Source organism: Nematostella vectensis, chromosome 9, assembly GCF_932526225.1.
Source record: "Nematostella vectensis chromosome 9, jaNemVect1.1, whole genome shotgun sequence".
NCBI lineage: Eukaryota > Metazoa > Cnidaria > Anthozoa > Actiniaria > Edwardsiidae > Nematostella > Nematostella vectensis.
This window is the reverse complement of record NC_064042.1, coordinates 1,776,926-1,796,052: the sequence shown is the minus strand read 5'-3', so window position 1 is coordinate 1,796,052 and position 19,127 is coordinate 1,776,926. Positions and strand designations below refer to the sequence as shown.

Below are 19,127 nucleotides of genomic sequence, written 5' to 3'. Positions count from 1 at the left end.
GAGACCCCGGACGATTAGAATCATGCTGCCCAAACAATTTATAGTTTGAAATATGAAGGAACGCATATGGCGTACTCAAATCCTTTTCTATGATGATTGTATCTGTCGGAGGACGGCATGTGCGCACACCTGCATTGAATGCTCCGCATTGGATTGTCCCCAAACTCACCCAATCGACACACCTCTCAACCAAGACCTGCAATCATTCAACGAGATTCAATTCATTCTTTATTTGAAACATAAAACACGGTAAAAACAATGACTATAGAGTACACGAGAAACACAAACGGGGACAACATGAAATGCTTGATGCGAGAAGGCATTGTTTTTACCGCATTTTCTTTGGTACAATTTAAAATCGCTGAGGGGCCGCGAGCGGCCTTAGGTCCCTGCATACTGGAACTGAGCGATATCCCCTTCGACTTTCTTTTCTCATTTCGCAACTCGAACGCCGCTACACCGCTCGTTTTGCACTGGACAAAGGTGTTTTACCACTAACAGAGTTAGGAATGCTGTCTACGCTAAGAACACGTTTAGAAGGCTTAGAATGATTAAAAGTGATCGTTTAAAAGTGTCCATTTACAAAATCGCGACCTCATTAGATAGAACTATCTATGTACGGCTAGTGGGTTATATACAAAGCAGTTGCTATTGGATATCAGACAGGTAAGAGGGTACGTAGTCAGGGGGCGCCCGAAGCACCAAACAACTGCAAAAACGGTCATTTCGCAGCGTTAAATATCATACTTTTTCCTTATGATATCTTTTACGGTGCACACCCCCCTAGATAATGGCTGGTGAAATTAGTCCTTACATGACATAGGGGGGGGGGTTAGGGGGTCAAATGCTTGGGATGAATGCAAAAGATCCACCCTATGCATGTGAACCCTGGACCCATGAGCCTCCCATATAAAGCGAAGTTTAGCGCCGCATTCGAGGGTCTGGCTCCAGGAACACGTCTCAAGACATGTTGTCTCAGCTATATCATACCCTGGACCCACGAGCCTCGCACGTCCTCCTGACAAGCTAAGCTCACATATACGGAGACATCTTGTATCAGCTGTAACCCTGCTGCCCTGCGGTCTTGGTGACCCCGGACGGCGCAGGGGGGTAGTACATCCCCGCGTCCTGGGATCCTGTCCAAGGCATGGGTGGGACTAGGGGCGGGGTAACCGTGGGAGTGGCGTATCGCCCGGTTATCGCCCCGAAAGGGTCATCTGGGTGCACGTACTGGGACGAAGGCTGTTGGTATCCAAACCCGCTACTAGATGCAGGGTAAAACCCAGTCCGTGGAGTCGTTGAGTCTGTTCTTGGGTACGACGGGGGAAACCCCGCATACGGTGACCTCGAAACAGCTGGGGGTGGTCGATACGAAGGGGACTGAGGCGTCTGAGTAAACGCGGACGTTTCCCTGTTCGATATAGTCGGTGAGAAGCCGGGATATTGTCTAGAGTTCATGGCTTGGCTGTACGAGGGTGGTAGTTGAGGTGAGCCCGCAAACACTCCCACTGGAGCAGCCTGGGCAAAATCCTGATTATAGTTAAAATAGTTTCCATACTGTGCTGATTGGCCATAGGGGTAGGAGCCGTAGCGAGGATCGGAGGCTGGGCGTGGCAAGGGGCTTGACGGCACGCCCATTTCAGAGGGTGAGTACCCCATGGGGTCTGGTCTAGCAGGGTAGCGACGGTCACCGGCAGTGGCCGTGGGGCTGATGTAGGGATCTGGTCGCGGAGGAAGGCGTCGGCTCGGTGATGTCGCACTGTACCCACTAGGTGATTTAGCCACGACATTCGAAATCTCCGTATTAGCAAAAGACGAGCCTAGTGCCCCAAAGCCCAAGGAATCCAACAGAGGGTCGATTTTCGGAGAGGAAAGGGGTGGGGGCTTCGTAAGAGGGACCCTTTCCTTTGGTTTGGGACTCACTGCTTTAGACTTGCCTGTTTCCATCTTCTCCTTGCTCTTTTTGTCTTTTTCCGAGTCCGGCTCTTTGGGCTTTTGATTCGAAAACCCTGATTCATCCGACTCGTTTCCACTTTCCGCCGCCCGTTCAGCGTCCTTGGATTCTGTTTTGACCAGGTGATCTCCATTCTTGAGTTTTTCTTCCGCTTTTTTGTTATCGACATTTTCATCATCTTCGCCATTTTTCCGAGAGTCCTTCTTTTCCATGTCCTCGTCTTTCGTATCTTTTTTATCCTCCTTACCGCTCTGATCTTCCTCGGTTTCTTCCTCGTCTTCGTCGTCGATTCGGTAGTGCCGACGGAGATAAACGTGACGTTCGGGTCTCTTTGGCTCCTCGTCCGAACTACCATCGTACTCGTACTCGCTCGTCTTAGAGTCGGAATCGCTCGGAGAGTCAAGATCGCGAAGTCGCCGTGACTTTCTCGTTCGTTTGCGAGCTGCGCCGTCGCCATAGAACTGGCTCACGGCAAACGCTGGTTTTCCTGTCGGGTGACCATTCATCTCTTCTTCCGTCTTAAGCTTTTTGTCTCGACCGACGGCGTCCTGAATTTCTTCTTCGAATTCTTTGAAAGTATAGTCGACTGTTTTCCGAGACCTGTTCGACCGCCGAGTTTGCTCCACCGTCTCTTCGTCGCTGCCAGGACCCTAGGAACAACTATAAATTAGTCACTAGCTCGGTGCTTGAAAATCTAAGCCCTTTTTAGAGTTCTTTGTTTGCTCAAAAGGGCAACAGTGTTATAGATTTCCGACACCTTCAGGGAAGTTGTTAAAGAGCTCAAATAATGGAGGTTGCAGTAACAGTGAGTGTCCGTCACACAGACAGGCGTCCTAGGGGACCTGGGACGAGGCGGAGACCGGAAATGAAAGTACGCTTGAAAGACGAGAGCAAAAGAGGGAAATGACGTCTTTTTCCTCTTTCTTTCGTCATCACGCACGCGTACTCCCGCTTTCGGTCTCCGCCTCGCCCCAGGTCCCCGAGGTTTACAGAGAGGGTGGTACACACTATAATTGCTCCCATAACTATAACGAAACACTAAGCGTTCAAAGATAAAATGTTGTGGCTGGTGGTACTGTGAGCTTTTAATATTTCCCCCTTTGAAATTTGACGTCTCACCCTAGGGTGGGGGTTAAGGTAATCGTCTAAATGGGGTTGTCGTCTACATGGTATTCAGCCATGAAGCCTATCCCCCGTCATCAGAGTCTATGAAGTGCAACACATTAAGGCGAGGCACTTAATTCATAATTTTAGGCGCTTATTCTGGGGAGGAGAAGGGTAGGGGTGAGGGCGCTTATTCTAGCAATTACGGTAATGGAGATTTATCATAAAATAGCGGCCAATCTTTGGTGGCCAACCTCTAAAAACCGCTAAAATACAAACAAATAATATAAAAAATCCACCACCCGTAATATATGCTGTGGTTGAGTTACATATCGGCCTACCTGCAGGATATTCGATAGGTTGATTCCGTGTTTACACAGCCTGTAAGCAAATAATCAACACACAACGTTAATGCCTGCATTAAGGTAAACTACAGTAGAGTAGAAGCTGCTTAATAAGAACACCATTTATATCCGCACACGTCCTAATACGGAAGAAACCCTGTTAATAAGGACATAAAACTGTCCCCCATCACCAAGGTGTCCTCACATATTAGTAATAATAATAAGGAAATGTATGGAGCTTTTTACCCTCCTAGCAGTGCTTTATTCTTCATGTTTTTTTTTATGAATTTAACTTAATATCCGTGTCGCGTCTCTGTTCTTTCACGTTCTCTAAAAACACATAAGAATGCGAAAGAACAGAGACGCAAAACTGATAGAAACAAAAAAGTAAAAAAGACCTGCTACATAGCATAGGGTACATAGGTGCCTTTTATCATGGGGACTTGGAAAGTTGCAAAAAACACCAATAGTCACAATAATGAGATTTTCTGAAGCAGGTGTCGTAAGAGCAGGGATCCACTGTAAAAATAAAAACCATGATCTGGGCTACTCAGGCAAACAATATATACATACTTTATATAAGAATTCAATAAAATAACACACAGTTAAAAAGCCAGAAAAGACCTTAAAGGGACAGAATGATCAGGAGAAGATGACATGGGGGAGAATAGAATGTAAGATAAAAACTTTGGAACTGTACCAGACACCTTAGGGGGGTGGGGGACGGTCACCAGTAGACCCAATCGTCTGGCACAAACCTCTTTGCCTGCCTCGCCCGTAGTCGCTGCCTCTGCATCAGGCGGTTTCGTCTCTCCTTCAGTCGTTCCAGCAGTGCAAGCTACATAATGAGAACAAACACATGGGGACACCGTTAAAGAGTGACATGTGCAATACTGTAGTTTGTGCAAGCTACATAATGAGAACAAACACATGGGGACACCGTTAAAGAGTGACATGTGCAATACTGTAGTTTGTGCAAGCTACATAATGAGAACAAACACGTGGGGACACCGTTAAAGAGTGACATGTGCAATACTGTAGTTTGTGCAAGCTACATAATGAGAACAAACACATGGGGACACCGTTAAAGAGTGACATGTGCAATACTGTAGTTTGTGCAAGCTCCATAGTGAGAACAAACACATGAGGACACCGTTAAAGAGTGACATGTGCAATACTGTAGTTTGTGCAAGCTACATAATGAGAACAAACACATGGGGACACCGTTAAAGAGTGACGTGTGCAATACTGTAGTTTGTGGAAGCTACATAATGAGAACAAACACGTGGGGACACCGTTAAAGAGTGACATGTGCAATACTGTAGTTTGTGCAAGCTACATAATGAGAACAAACACGTGAGGACACCGTTAAAGAGTGACATGTGCAATACTGTAGTTTGTGCAAGCTACATAATGAGAACAAACACATGGGGACACCGTTAAAGAGTGACGTGTGCAATACTGTAGTTTGTGGAAGCTACATAATGAGAACAAACACGTGGGGACACCGTTAAAGAGTGACATGTGCAATACTGTAGTTTGTGCAAGCTACATAATGAGAACAAACACATGGGGACACCGTTAAAGAGTGACATGTGCAATACTGTAGTTTGTGGAAGCTACATAATGAGAACAAACACATGGGGACACCGTTAAAGAGTGACATGTGCAATACTGTAGTTTGTGCAAGCTACATAATGAGAACAAACACATGGGGACACCGTTGAAGAGTGACATGTGCAATACTGTAGTTTGTGCAAGCTACATAATAAGAACAAACACATGGGGACACCGTTGAAGAGTGACATGTGCAATACTGTAGTTTGTGCAAGTTACATAATGAGAACAAACACATGGGGACACCGTTAAAGAGTGACATGTGCAATACTGTAGTTTGTGCAAGCTACATAATGAGAACAAACACATGGGGACACCGTTAAAGAGTGACATGTGCAATACTGTAGCTTGTGCAAGTTACATAATGAGAACAAACACGTGAGGACACCGTTAAAGAGTGACATGTGCAATACTGTAGTTTGTGCAAGCTACATAATGAGAACAAACACATGGGGACACCGTTAAAGAGTGACGTGTGCAATACTGTAGTTTGTGGAAGCTACATAATGAGAACAAACACATGGGGACACCGTTAAAGAGTGACATGTGCAATACTGTAGTTTGTGCAAGCTACATAATGAAAACAAACACATGGGGACACCGTTAAAGAGTGACGTGCAATACTGTAGTTTGTGCAAGCTACATAATGAGAACAAACACATGGGGACACCGTTAAAGAGTGACATGTGCAATACTGTAGTTTGTGCAAGCTACATAATGAGAACAAACACGTAGGGACACCGTTAAAGAGTGACATGTGCAATACTGTAGTTTGTGCAAGCTACATAATGAGAACAAACACGTGGGGACACCGTTAAAGAGTGACATGTGCAATACTGTAGTTTGTGCAAGCTACAAAATGAGAACAAACACGTGAGGACACCGTTAAAGAGTGACATGTGCAATACTGTAGTTTGTGCAAGCTACATAATGAGAACAAACACATTGGGACACCGTTAAAGAGTGACATGTGCAATACTGTAGTTTGTGCAAGCTACATAATGAGAACAAACACATGGGGACACCGTTAAAGAGTGACATGTGCAATACTGTAGTTTGTGCAAGCTACATAATGAGAACAAACACATGGGGACACCGTTAAAGAGTGACATGTGCAATACTGTAGTTTGTGCAAGCTACATAATGAGAACAAACACGTGGGGACACCGTTAAAGAGTGACATGTGCAATACTGTAGTTTGTGCAAGCTACATAATGAGAACAAACACGTGGGGACACCGTTAAAGAGTGACATGTGCAATACTGTAGTTTGTGCAAGCTCCATAGTGAGAACAAACACATGGGGACACCGTTAAAGAGTGACATGTGCAATACTGTAGTTTGTGCAAGCTACATAATGAGAACAAACACGTGGGGACACCGTTGAAGAGTGACATGTGCAATACTGTAGTTTGTGAAAGCTACATAATGAGAACAAACACATGGGGACACCGTTAAAGAGTGACATGTGCAATACTGTAGTTTGTGCAAGCTACATAATGAGAACAAACACATGGGGACACCGTTAAAGAGTGACATGTGCAATACTGTAGCTTGTGCAAGTTACATAATGAGAACAAACACGTGAGGACACCGTTAAAGAGTGACATGTGCAATACTGTAGTTTGTGCAAGTTACATAATGAGAACAAACACATGGGGACACCGTTAAAGAGTGACATGTGCAATACTGTAGTTTGTGCAAGCTACATAATGAGAACAAACACGTGGGGACACCGTTAAAGAGTGACGTGTGCAATGCTGTAGTTTGTGCAAGCTACATAATGAGAACAAACACATGGGGACACCGTTAAAGAATGACATGTGCAATACTGTAGCTTGTGCAAGCTACATAATGAGAACAAACACGTGGGGACACCGTTAAAGAGTGACGTGCAATACTGTAGTTTGTGCAAGCTACATAATGAGAACAAACACGTGGGGACACCGTTAAAGAGTGACATGTGCAATACTGTAGCTTGTGCAAGCTACATAATGAGAACAAACACGTGGGGACACCGTTAAAGAATGACATGTGCAATACTGTAGCTTGTGCAAGCTACATAATGAGAACAAACACATGGGGACACCGTTAAAGAGTGACGTGTGCAATACTGTAGTTTGTGGAAGCTACATAATGAGAACAAACACGTGGGGACACCGTTAAAGAGTGACATGTGCAATACTGTAGTTTGTGCAAGCTACATAATGAGAACAAACACATGGGGACACCGTTAAAGAGTGACATGTGCAATACTGTAGTTTGTGCAAGCTACATAATGAGAACAAACACGTGGGGACACCGTTAAAGAGTGACATGTGCAATACTGTAGTTTGTGCAAGCTCCATAGTGAGAACAAACACATGGGGACACCGTTAAAGAGTGACATGTGCAATACTGTAGTTTGTGCAAGCTACATAATGAGAACAAACACATGGGGACACCGTTAAGGAGTGACATGTGCAATACTGTAGTTTGTGGAAGCTACATAATGAGAACAAACACGTGGGGACACCGTTAAAGAGTGACATGTGCAATACTGTAGTTTGTGCAAGCTACATAATGAGAACAAACACATGGGGACACCGTTAAAGAGTGACATGTGCAATACTGTAGTTTGTGCAAGCTACATAATGAGAACAAACACGTGGGGACACCGTTAAAGAGTGACATGTGCAATACTGTAGTTTGTGCAAGCTACATAATGAGAACAAACACGTGGGGACACCGTTAAAGAGTGACATGTGTAATACTGTAGTTTGTGCAAGCTACATAATGAGAACAAACACATGGGGACACCGTTAAAGAGTGACATGTGTAATACTGTAGTTTGTGCAAGCTACATAATGAGAACAAACACATGGGGACACCGTTAAAGAGTGACATGTGCAATACTGTAGTTTGTGGAAGCTACATAATGAGAACAAACACATGGGGACACCGTTAAAGAGTGACATGTGCAATACTGTAGTTTGTGCAAGTTACATAATGAGAACAAACACATGGGGACACCGTTAAAGAGTGACATGTGCAATACTGTAGTTTGTGCAAGCTACATAATGAGAACAAACACGTGGGGACACCGTTAAAGAGTGACATGTGCAATACTGTAGTTTGTGCAAGCTCCATAGTGAGAACAAACACATGGGGACACCGTTAAAGAGTGACATGTGCAATACTGTAGTTTGTGCAAGTTACATAATGAGAACAAACACATGGGGACACCGTTAAAGAGTGACATGTGCAATACTGTAGTTTGTGCAAGCTACATAATGAGAACAAACACGTGGGGACACCGTTAAAGAGTGACGTGTGCAATGCTGTAGTTTGTGCAAGCTACATAATGAGAACAAACACATGGGGACACCGTTAAAGAATGACATGTGCAATACTGTAGCTTGTGCAAGCTACATAATGAGAACAAACACGTGGGGACACCGTTAAAGAGTGACGTGCAATACTGTAGTTTGTGCAAGCTACATAATGAGAACAAACACGTGGGGACACCGTTAAAGAGTGACATGTGCAATACTGTAGCTTGTGCAAGTTACATAATGAGAACAAACACATGGGGACACCGTTAAAGAGTGACATGTGCAATACTGTAGTTTGTGCAAGCTACATAATGAGAACAAACACGTGGGGACACCGTTAAAGAGTGACATGTGCAATACTGTAGTTTGTGCAAGCTACATAATGAGAACAAACACATGGGGACACCGTTAAAGAGTGACATGTGCAATACTGTAGTTTGTGCAAGCTACATAATGAGAACAAACACGTGGGGACACCGTTAAAGAATGACATGTGCAATACTGTAGCTTGTGCAAGCTACATAATGAGAACAAACACATGGGGACACCGTTAAAGAGTGACGTGCAATACTGTAGTTTGTGCAAGCTACATAATGAGAACAAACACGTGGGGACACCGTTAAAGAGTGACGTGCAATACTGTAGTTTGTGCAAGCTACATAATGAGAACAAACACGTGGGGACACCGTTAAAGAGTGACATGTGCAAAACTGTAGTTTGTGCAAGCTACATAATGAGAACAAACACATGGGGACACCGTTAAAGAGTGACATGTACAATACTGTAGTTTGTGCAAGCTACATAATGAGAACAAACACGTGGGGACACCGTTAAAGAGTGACATGTGCAATACTGTAGTTTGTGCAAGCTACATAATGAGAACAAACACATGGGGACACCGTTAAAGAGTGACATGTGCAATACTGTAGTTTGTGCAAGCTACATAATGAGAACAAACACATGGGGACAACGTTAAAGAGTGACATGTGCAATACTGTAGTTTGTGGAGCAGTGTGTGATTTTGTAAAGTTTGAAAACAGCTGAAATTTGTGTGAGGAAGTAATAATTTTCATCGGCTGGTTTGGTGAAACCATTGAACTTGTTTAAAACTAGATTTAACAAAAATTAAGTCTAACTGTAAATGTCTCCAAAGCTAAAAATCAAAATACTGAGTCAAACAGTATTTATTGATTTTGATATTGATCTTAATGTACTGTGTATAAGCTCTGCCTCTGGTAATAAATACTGAATGAATAGAACGACTACAGGCAATTTGTAAAAAAAACTAGGTAGTCTTACATCAGCATAGTGGAATCAGGGACATAAATCAACATAGCAATTTATGGTATTTTGGGCCCTTCATTGGAGCGAGTAACACAACAGCAACAAAATACAAAAAAGTACAGTACATACCTGCTGACAGAAAGGACAGAACCAGTCTCCTTGTGGTATGGTCAGGAGTGGTGGCCGTAGGCATGCCGTGTGGTATGCCGCATCACACTTGTCACACAACAGGATCTGGAAAACAAGAACCATCATAACAATTTCTAGTTAAAAGTTTTCTTTAAGGTTATCCCAGAACTGCAACATTGTAAAAAAAGACAGAAATCACTGTCTGAAAGCTATTCTAATATTCACTGTTTATAGACATCCTCCATAAATCGCTATAATACAGTTGCGTGTTGTAATTAGGGCTCCAGATACCCCCCTCCCCCTGGAATTTGTGGGCTACTTCCACCCCCTCGGGAAAATCACAGGGCTCCACCCCCCCCCCCCCCCCCAAGACAATTTGTGTAACCCCCTTCCCCCCTTTCTGGAATTGTGTAAAATCAGAAAGATAATAAAAGAAATTTTAAGAAATCCTAGTTAGGCTCCCCCTCCCCCTGGAATTTATGGGCTACTTCTCCCCCTCCCCCTGGAAATTTAAGAGTTTTGGCTCTCCTTCCCCTCAGAATTTCTTCTTTATTGCCTTCCCCCCCCTCCTGGAAACTTAGGCCTCTGGAGACCCCCTCCCCCCTAAGATTTTTTAGGTCCCCCCCCGGTGCCAACAAAACATGCAATCAGCCAATTTCAATGAGGGATAGGAGCTCACCGTATCGGGCTGAACATTAGAGAAGCATCTGGCACATGGGTTATCATCATCATCCTCATCTTTCTTGCTGGATTTTTTCCCTGTGATCAACCAATTATTGGAATGGTGATAATATAATAGATATTTACTCTGAGTCTTGTTTGCCTAGAGTCTTGTTTGCCTAGAGTCTTGTTTGCCTAGAGTCTTGTTTGCCTAGAGTCTTGTTTGTCTAGAGTCTTGTTTGCAAACTTCAACATTTTGTTCAGAATTTGCGTTTACTGTAAAATAGCACAATGCAAATCTAGCACAAAAACCATGAAAACAAACACAGCTCAGGAGCAATTTCCAAGTTGACAGTGAGACCAGTATACCTTTTTTCTTGTTCTTGTTCAGTTTGGCAAGCTCCTTTTTCTCTTCTTCCCTTTTTGCAAGAGCGATTTCCTTAGGGTTTGTAACACTTTTGACTTCTAGGATATCGATAGCTTCTTCAAGTTCCTCGAGATCACTGAGATGTGAAAGCAAGAGCTAAAGATGAAATCTTGATATATTCAATAGTTTGGTACTTTGCATTGTCATTGTCAATTCACCAACTTTAAAGTTTCTGTGATGTTCTTTTGCCATTAGCAATTCCAAACTGTTTATGTCTGTCTCGTTTATTCCATGTGGTCTTGAGTTACTGTATATCATGTTACAGTTATTTGAGATCCTTAAATGTTTTTCAATTTCATTTTTGTCAGTCAAAAGATCTCGGATCCTTTGGGCTTTCAATTGAATTGTCAATACTCGTGCCCCCCCCCCCCCCCTCTAGGGCGATCTCTTTCTATGGATAAGTCAATCATCTGCCCTGAGTTTGCAGGAGCAAATATACAATGTGTAGTACAGTAGATGATTCCTTTATTAAGCCTTAGCACTTACGAAGCAAGAAGCCTCCATGATTCCGTGTCTACCTCATCCTCCTCAGTAGAGTACAGTCTCACCCCTCCATGCTCATCCTAAGGCGACAACACAGAAAATTTATTATACGGTAACTGTACTAAACTGAGATGGAAAAAGACACAATATATATTTTGCAATCAAATGGTAGGTAACAATATGAAATAGATATTATTTGGCACTGTTAAGTGTGTACAACCCTGCTACTAATCTCACCCTACAGAAAAGGGTGACAAGATGGAAAAGACAGATGCAACAAATAAAAACAGAAAGTTGTTTAAGGGGTGGCTGTGGGAAAAAGAGGAAGAGAGATGCAAGGAGGTAATTAGTGTGTATATTATTTTTGTTATTAAAAAACGGGGGGGCATACTTTATATTTTATATATTATATATATATAGTATATTTTATATACTTTATTTATTTTACTGATATGATTTAGTTTGTAGAACAAATACAGATTAAATATTGAGCCTCATGACAAATGTATTTAATACTTCTTTATTACTTTTAACTATAATATAGATACTTTCAGTATATAACAGTTGGATTTACCGATATAGTTCATTATCAGAATAACAGGAACAAATTGAAATAAACCTTATAAACAGTGGTGGAGCATGCAAATCCCCAAAACGATACACAGTTTTTTTTTAAGTTGGCCATTATCCTTTTTTTACAGAAAAATATTCTAAACAAAAACAAATATACTGTATACAAATGTATATTCCTTCACAGGTGTCCTAGGGGCAGATCTTTTCTATTTTTTTTATTTTTATTTTTATTGTTTATTGTTTCTCCAGTGAGGTGAGTATTTTACAAGACTAATGTTTAATGATTCAGAAAATGTATTAAATTAAATAAATACAGTGTTCACTATTATTTTGGTATTTTCCCCCTCACAAGCCCCTCCCTTATTCACCATCCCACCCGTCCCCATTCCTCACCACCCCTCCCCAGCCTACCCCTACCCCTACCCACCCCATTCCACCCAACCTGCCATCCCAAGTGTGAGCAAAAGGAAAAGCAGAGGGACGCTAGAACGACTACAAACAGAAAAAAAAAAGAATAAATTTTAAATATTCAAATTGTACCTGTGCCTGCGGCTGAATAAAGATTCGCCAAAGATGGTCTTTAGCCTTCTTGCTTATAATTTATTTATTTTGTCCCATTTTTGTTTGTGATAGGAAAAGGAAATCATTTTTAATCGCACAGATCATTTGACTTTTGAGGGGGGGGGATTTTGAAAAGCAAACAACTTACTGAAAAATCTCTGCATATAATTTTACATCTAAAAAATTATGAAGTATGTACATCATTTCTATAATTTTACATGCAAAAAAATATAAAGTATGACTAAAAGAATAACCGTCTTTTGATTATGAGAGAAAAAAATTTCACCCCTTCCCCCTTGGCCTCCAAAATTGCTACTAGGGTAAAAAGCTACATCTGTCCCTGTGTTAGACTCTAAAATAATGATGAACTTGACTTGATCATCAACTTGGACAAGGAGGGCGACTTCGCAGTATTCATTTTCCAGATTTAAGACCTTTTTTGTTTATTAAGGTTGTAAGGGGGGGCTCCAAAAATTTTGGGGTTCTGAAATGGGGGGCACGGAAATTATTTTACAATGAAAGGGGGGCACCGAAAAAATTTTACAATGAAAGGGGGGGCTCCAAAATTTTAAGGTGTCTTGAGTAAACCCCCCCCCCCTCAGTGTATTTAATGAACACTCCCTAACCTGTAAAATGATGTAGTTTTAGCTGTTGCAAATCCAGGCCCTCATAAAACAACAAAGGCACATTTGCAAATATGATACATATGCCATAAAAACTTTAAGATATTTTCTACTCACAGTATGAAACCAGTAGATCAGGCCATCCACATCCCGCCCAAATGGCTGCAGCCTCAGGTCGTCTGGTTCGTAATTCTTATTCACATTTTCCTTTAACTTACTATTGCTATCAAACTGACCTTCCAGGCACATCTGAAACCAAAAAATCAAAAACAAAAATGTCATTCTTAAGTCTTCTGGAAGATCATTGCAAAAAAAACACTTGATATTCTGAGCACAAAGGAAGAGTGATATAAAAACTTGACAGGAACAAGCGGGCTGTACCGCCTTAAGCCTAATGATTATTCAAGTCCAGGCACCACCTGCTTGGCATCACAATCATTGACACTGCACTGCACAGCATCCACGTCTGGTGGTTTTGACAAATGGGAAGAGCGCACGTTTCAATACCAATTTCCTCCAGTAAAGCAGAAGCATAATGTAGAAGGCGAGATCTCATAGGCTTGGCGAGGAAAGGTGATGAGTGGTGCCTTGCAGTGTCAATCGCACTCAGCAGTGGATAGTTGATTTTGAATGGATAGAGAATTGGAGGTGCATAATTAATGTAAATTGACACTCCTTAGTAAAAATGACCTGCTTTGGCCAGTCAAGGGAGGGGTGTGCATGTCCCTAACACCAGCCATGTAGCCAGGATTTCTAACAGGGGGGGGGGGGGGGGGGGGAGATGTCTCATACATTTACTGTATTTTTGGCTGCTAAAGGGTGGGGGGCGGGCACCCTAGGCCACCCCCTGGCTACGCCCCTGAACACCCACCACTATGTAGAGCACCTATATAGTTGTATTCGTCTTGAGAATCTATAGACCTTACCTTAAAAAGCTCCAGCTTGGATGATACTGTGAGCTCGTCATAGCCAAAGTTTTCAAGATCCCAACAGCATGGTACATTATACTCTTTTGCAACCTAAAATGCATTATCAAATACAATGTTAATACAGTAATGTGATTAACCAGCTAGTTACAGTATTAACCAGCTATTTGACAGAGAAAACTGAATTAAAATTGCCAACCAATTTGGAAGTAATCACCCAGGACAACTGGAAGCTAAGAAACTTTTCACTGTCGAAATCACAAACTTGCAAAAATAAATCAGTACAGTATATGAATTCACTAATGTATAATTGTTAATTTACCAACCTTGAGAAGAATTTTTTCCCAGTTGTCTGGCTTGAATGACTTGTGCAGTTTTGATAAGAGCTTTTTATGAAGAAATTCAAGTTGACGAAAATTCTCTAAAATAACAAACACAACCAAAATCAATATAGTATACAATTATATGCAACATAGTGTAGAAAGACTTTGTGTGACATACTATTTATCATTCTTGTATAAAAAAAACTGGCCAAAAAACTCAATAAACTATTTATTACAGTAACTGTTCTGCCTTGCTAAAGTAATTAAATACATAGAAAAATAATCCAAGTGCCACTGATTTCTACCAAAAGGTGAAAATCAAATCCATCAAAACCATACTGGTGTGGTTAGATTTTACCATGACACAAGATAAATTGTGCTTTTTCTTAAAGCACAAGGTATAATATACTGTGTTTTGTGATCACTCAAATCATCAATTCTGTAAAATAAATTGACCTTTCAGAAGATATCAATTACTCTCCTTCACTTATGACTCGCTAATTATTTCAAAATCTAATAAATGTCACAAATCCTACAAAATGCTGTCACTTTCCAAGGGGTTCTCTGTGGTTAATTGGAACACAGGAATCCCATAAATATGTAAACGCGATGTAGATCAATCGAGGATTTATTTTCAATGGTTAATCCTAGAAAGATTTAAAATACCAATGAGAGATTTTGGATTCACTGATTTAAATACTGACATATAATGAATATATTGAGTACATGGTATATGACTCTAGACTTTTAGAGCCTGGTGTAAACAAACTTTTTTTTCTCGTCTTGGTAAAATGCGCCAAGTTTGAATGTCATGTTGCCCTTCGTTTAAAACCGATAAAATCAATTTTTTGGTGCTAGGAAACACGGTCCATATCTACAACGGGAAAGATCGAAGTGAATGAATGATTTGATACCCTCTATGGAGTGAAAACACGGCACTTTTGTCAAATGATCGACGGCACAGCTGTCAGACTAGAAACCCGAGAAAAAAAAAACGAACAACGTAAAAACTACAAAGACACGAATCCGTACACAACTAATAACCCCTCCCGATCATCGGTAGAACAGTAGGGGCACCTACTACAGCTAACTATAGCTATCCAACGAGTGTGTTTCTTGCAATATTAAAGCCCTCTGTGTTGGTAATAGATAGGAGTTAGGGAAGCACTTCGCCTACCGTTACGACGCGAATGGCTATTGAAAGCGTCTTCAAGATTGTCCAAGCTTAGATCAGGGAATCGCAAGACCTCGCAAAAGTTCTCGAGGAAGGACCATATAATTGCAAACCCGGGGTATTCTGCTGCTCTGCCGATTTTTTTCGGGCTATAAGTGGGATCGCCATTGTCTTCCTCCTGCTCACAGTCGCTACTTCTCGTAGACGCCATTTTACGAGCAACAATGACTAGTACCCAGCTCTCCTCAGAATTTTCTTGGAGCCTTAACTTTTTGCCAGTAGGAGGGGAGGGGTGGGGCGAAGGTTAAAAAATGGACAAACTTTCCTCTTCTGTCTCCGATATTCGAGAAACACAGTCAAGCCTTATTTCTTGCGATTTTTCCTCTTTGCAAGTATATATCACCGTATAAATTGTATGTCAGGACATATAATGTCTTTCGTTAATGCCATAACAGACTTGACCTGAGATTAGAACTTAGAGATTCTATTTGCAGGTTTTTATCTACCTCATCGTCCATCTAAAACTTCATGCAGACCCTCTTTTCCATTAAAATATCTAGTTGTAGACACAAAATACTATAAGAAGTGTGGGCTACCTGTGGCATGGACAGAGAAAATTGTTTACACAGCCAACCCGCGTAAGGAGGCCGAGTACGAAACAGGTGAGCACTATAAATATCTTTATTTGATACTTGGTGAACTTTTCAAATCTCTCTTGAAGGAAATCATCGTCGCTTTCATGGAGGGCAAGAAGTGTGAGGTCATTTGTAAAATGTAACGAACAGGGGCACATAGCAAAGGTGTCTAAATTTTTTTCAAATCTCTATAGAAAGCAATCATATCCGCTTTAATCAGAGACCAAGATAGAAGAAGTGAGGTGTAATTTGTGATTTAAAACAAGCAGGGGCCCATACCAAGAGATAATATGCTCTGTTGTTCGTACTTTCAAGGCCTCTCGCGGGTAATTGTTTTAAAAAATTCGTTCAAATTGAAACTCGTTTAGTAGCCCCTTAAAAGCGTGCGACAGATCTGTGGCGAACATAATCACCAACGCCTCTAGTTTGCAAATCCTGAAATAGAAATAATATATTAATAATCGGCGAGGCGCGACGTACATGCGAATTAAATCGCAGTTTTGGGGGGCTGGTACGAAACCTAAAAAAACTGTACATGCAAATCACTCCATTTTGCGTATATAAGGTCAGTCCCACTTGATGTCTTATATGACAAGCGAATCACCAAATCGATTCCTTGGAAATATCGAAAAAAATCGAGTATCAATTTCTAACGTTGCTCTTCCATTTTTCCAAGGAATCGATTCTTCTTTTCTCGCTTATTAGCGTATGGGAATACGTCCCCATTCAGTGTCTTCTGTTCACCACATCCACCCCTCTTAGGAGATGAGTTGGCAAAATCATAAGGGATGCAAACCTGCTGAAGAGATAGCTTCTCTACAAGGACTCTTTCTCGGTTCGTTGTTTGTTATGATCTTCAGTCAGTGGCATATTCTCGCTATGCAAAGCATGCTGCGATTTGTACTTTAGCAGCGGCATAGTCAGGATTTTTACAGGAGGGGGCCCAAAAGGGACTTTCAAGGCATTTTCTCCTGTATTTTAGATTATGTCTCATACATTTACTGTATTTTTGGCTGCTGAAAGGGGGTAGGCGGGCCTCCTAGGCCACCCCCTGGCTACGCCCCTGTTTAGCGCTTCATTCGGACCTCGGTACCACTTACCATCAGACATTGATACGGGGATGACCCGGAACTAAATTCTTGTTCTTACAACAAGGGCCTGTTCAGATTACCTTTTCTGAAGAATATTTGAAACTTGTTTTATGATCGCAAACAAAAAATGCGATATTTGACACTATAGAAAAGAAAAACAATCGCTAGATCAGGTCCGTACCCAAGGGGGTGCAAGAGGTGCGAACGCACCCCCCCCCCCCCCCCCCCCCCCACTCACACACACACACACACAACGGCTGAAGGTTCACTTTCGGTTTCCTATAGACGTGCTGCTTGTAGACAAAACTTTATTCAAGCATAAGCTAGATCACTCCGGTATATAGCCAAATCCGACAATAAACGTCCCGTAGAGATACTGCAAATGCATAAAAAAACTATTTTTGTTATTTTATTTGGCGGTCAGATTTTTATCAGAGAAATCCACCTACCCTTTTCCTTTTTCGTATTTCGCACCCCTCCAAGAAAAATCTCGGGTACGGGCCTGTAGATGACATCAAAACGATATCTCTTCTTAGAAAGAGTTTCAAAAGTAATGAATGATAGCTATTACGATTGTTGACCACTTACAAGTCTGAGTTGCGAACCATCTAAACGTCGAAGAAACGTTAGAGAAAACGTTTTCCTAAATTTAGTAATTTCACTTGTTTCGAGAACATCGAAGTGCAATCGTCATGAGAATTGACATTATTATAGAAACGTTTTATATAGATCACCTTGCGGCTAAGCGCTGCGACCGGTAGTAGAAGCCACGCATACCAGATCTCATCAGCATAGTGACAAGTAGACAGGGTGATGGGAACTGTTTGAGCGGCACCTCTCATTTTTCTGCTGAAGCTAAGCAGGGTGCATACAAGCTATACATAGACGTCTTCTCTATAATTGAGGTAGATTGATATGCACATTTGCAAGGGAATTGTCATCATCATTTGCACACTTTCAATTCTTCCGAGAACAGATTCGGCAGTGACTGGTAAGCTTTTATTCACAGGGTACACAATAGCAACATACCTTATAATTTTTGTCTTGGAATGCAAATTGTTGTACACGCATGCAGCTCAGCAGTCACACTCTAGCTTCAGTTTACTCTGAACCCAATTTACTCCTTAGTACTTTAGAGCAAAAATGTTAGAAAAACAGACCGAACGCAAGGCTGTGGGACGCATAACGAAATAGGTATTTTCTTTTTCTGGAAATGGTCCAAAGCAAAGTTGGAATTTTCTTCTTTCTGTCTAATAAATAAAATAGATTAAGTGATTATAAATGGTTTAAAACAGGCACATAGACCTGAAATTGTTGTACGCGGCGTTTTTTTACCTTTGTCGTCTTGGTGTGGCCGCTAAAATATGGGTGCTTACGGGAGTCCGCTTTCTGAGTTTGAGCTCAGGCGACTGGACAACATCAAGACAAGCAACGTGCTCACTCCGCCGATAAGGGTTGAGAGATATATAGAGATTTATAGAACAGAGCGGTCCTTAGTGAGACTACTGCAAAATGTTCTCAAAGTTTGCATCGATTTTGTGTTTAAAGGAAAAGATGGCAATTTTAACCATTTTTGCGCAAAGCAAGTCGAAATTTTGATGTCATTTCAAGAAAGCCCCCCTTTTAAGGCTGACCCCCTATCTTGGCAACATTTAACTTAGTGCCCCCCCACTGGTTTTACAGACCCCCCCCCCCCCCTTCATGATAATAATTGCACAGTCCCTAAGCGTTTGCGCTCGACTTACTGTGTTGTGGATCTAAAATATTTTTTCGCCCAAGAGATGGGCGCGTATATATCGGGGTTCCACTGTACCAATATTGATATGCTCCGTTCTTGAGATATTAATTCCTTTTACTTTAATGACGTCATCGATGATATCACATATCACGTGATCATTTTGTTGAC

The 19,127-nt window shown here is 41.6% G+C and overlaps 1 protein-coding gene across 1 annotated transcript; it reads right to left on the bottom strand.

The window, feature by feature from the left end:
- Positions 1-205: 205 nt before the first annotated feature.
- On the bottom strand, positions 206-15,735 carry LOC116616871 (remodeling and spacing factor 1). The gene is made up of 11 exons (XM_032378983.2): positions 15,499-15,735; positions 14,325-14,419; positions 13,999-14,091; positions 13,190-13,321; positions 11,319-11,395; positions 10,775-10,908; positions 10,425-10,504; positions 9,746-9,850; positions 4,161-4,240; positions 3,400-3,439; positions 206-2,604 (listed from the first exon to the last, which is right to left on the bottom strand). Exons 1-11 carry the CDS (start codon positions 15,704-15,706, stop codon positions 1,057-1,059), a joined length of 2,592 nt encoding a protein of 863 aa, XP_032234874.2. The 5' UTR covers positions 15,707-15,735; the 3' UTR covers positions 206-1,056.
- Between the last annotated feature and the right edge of the window lie 3,392 nt (positions 15,736-19,127).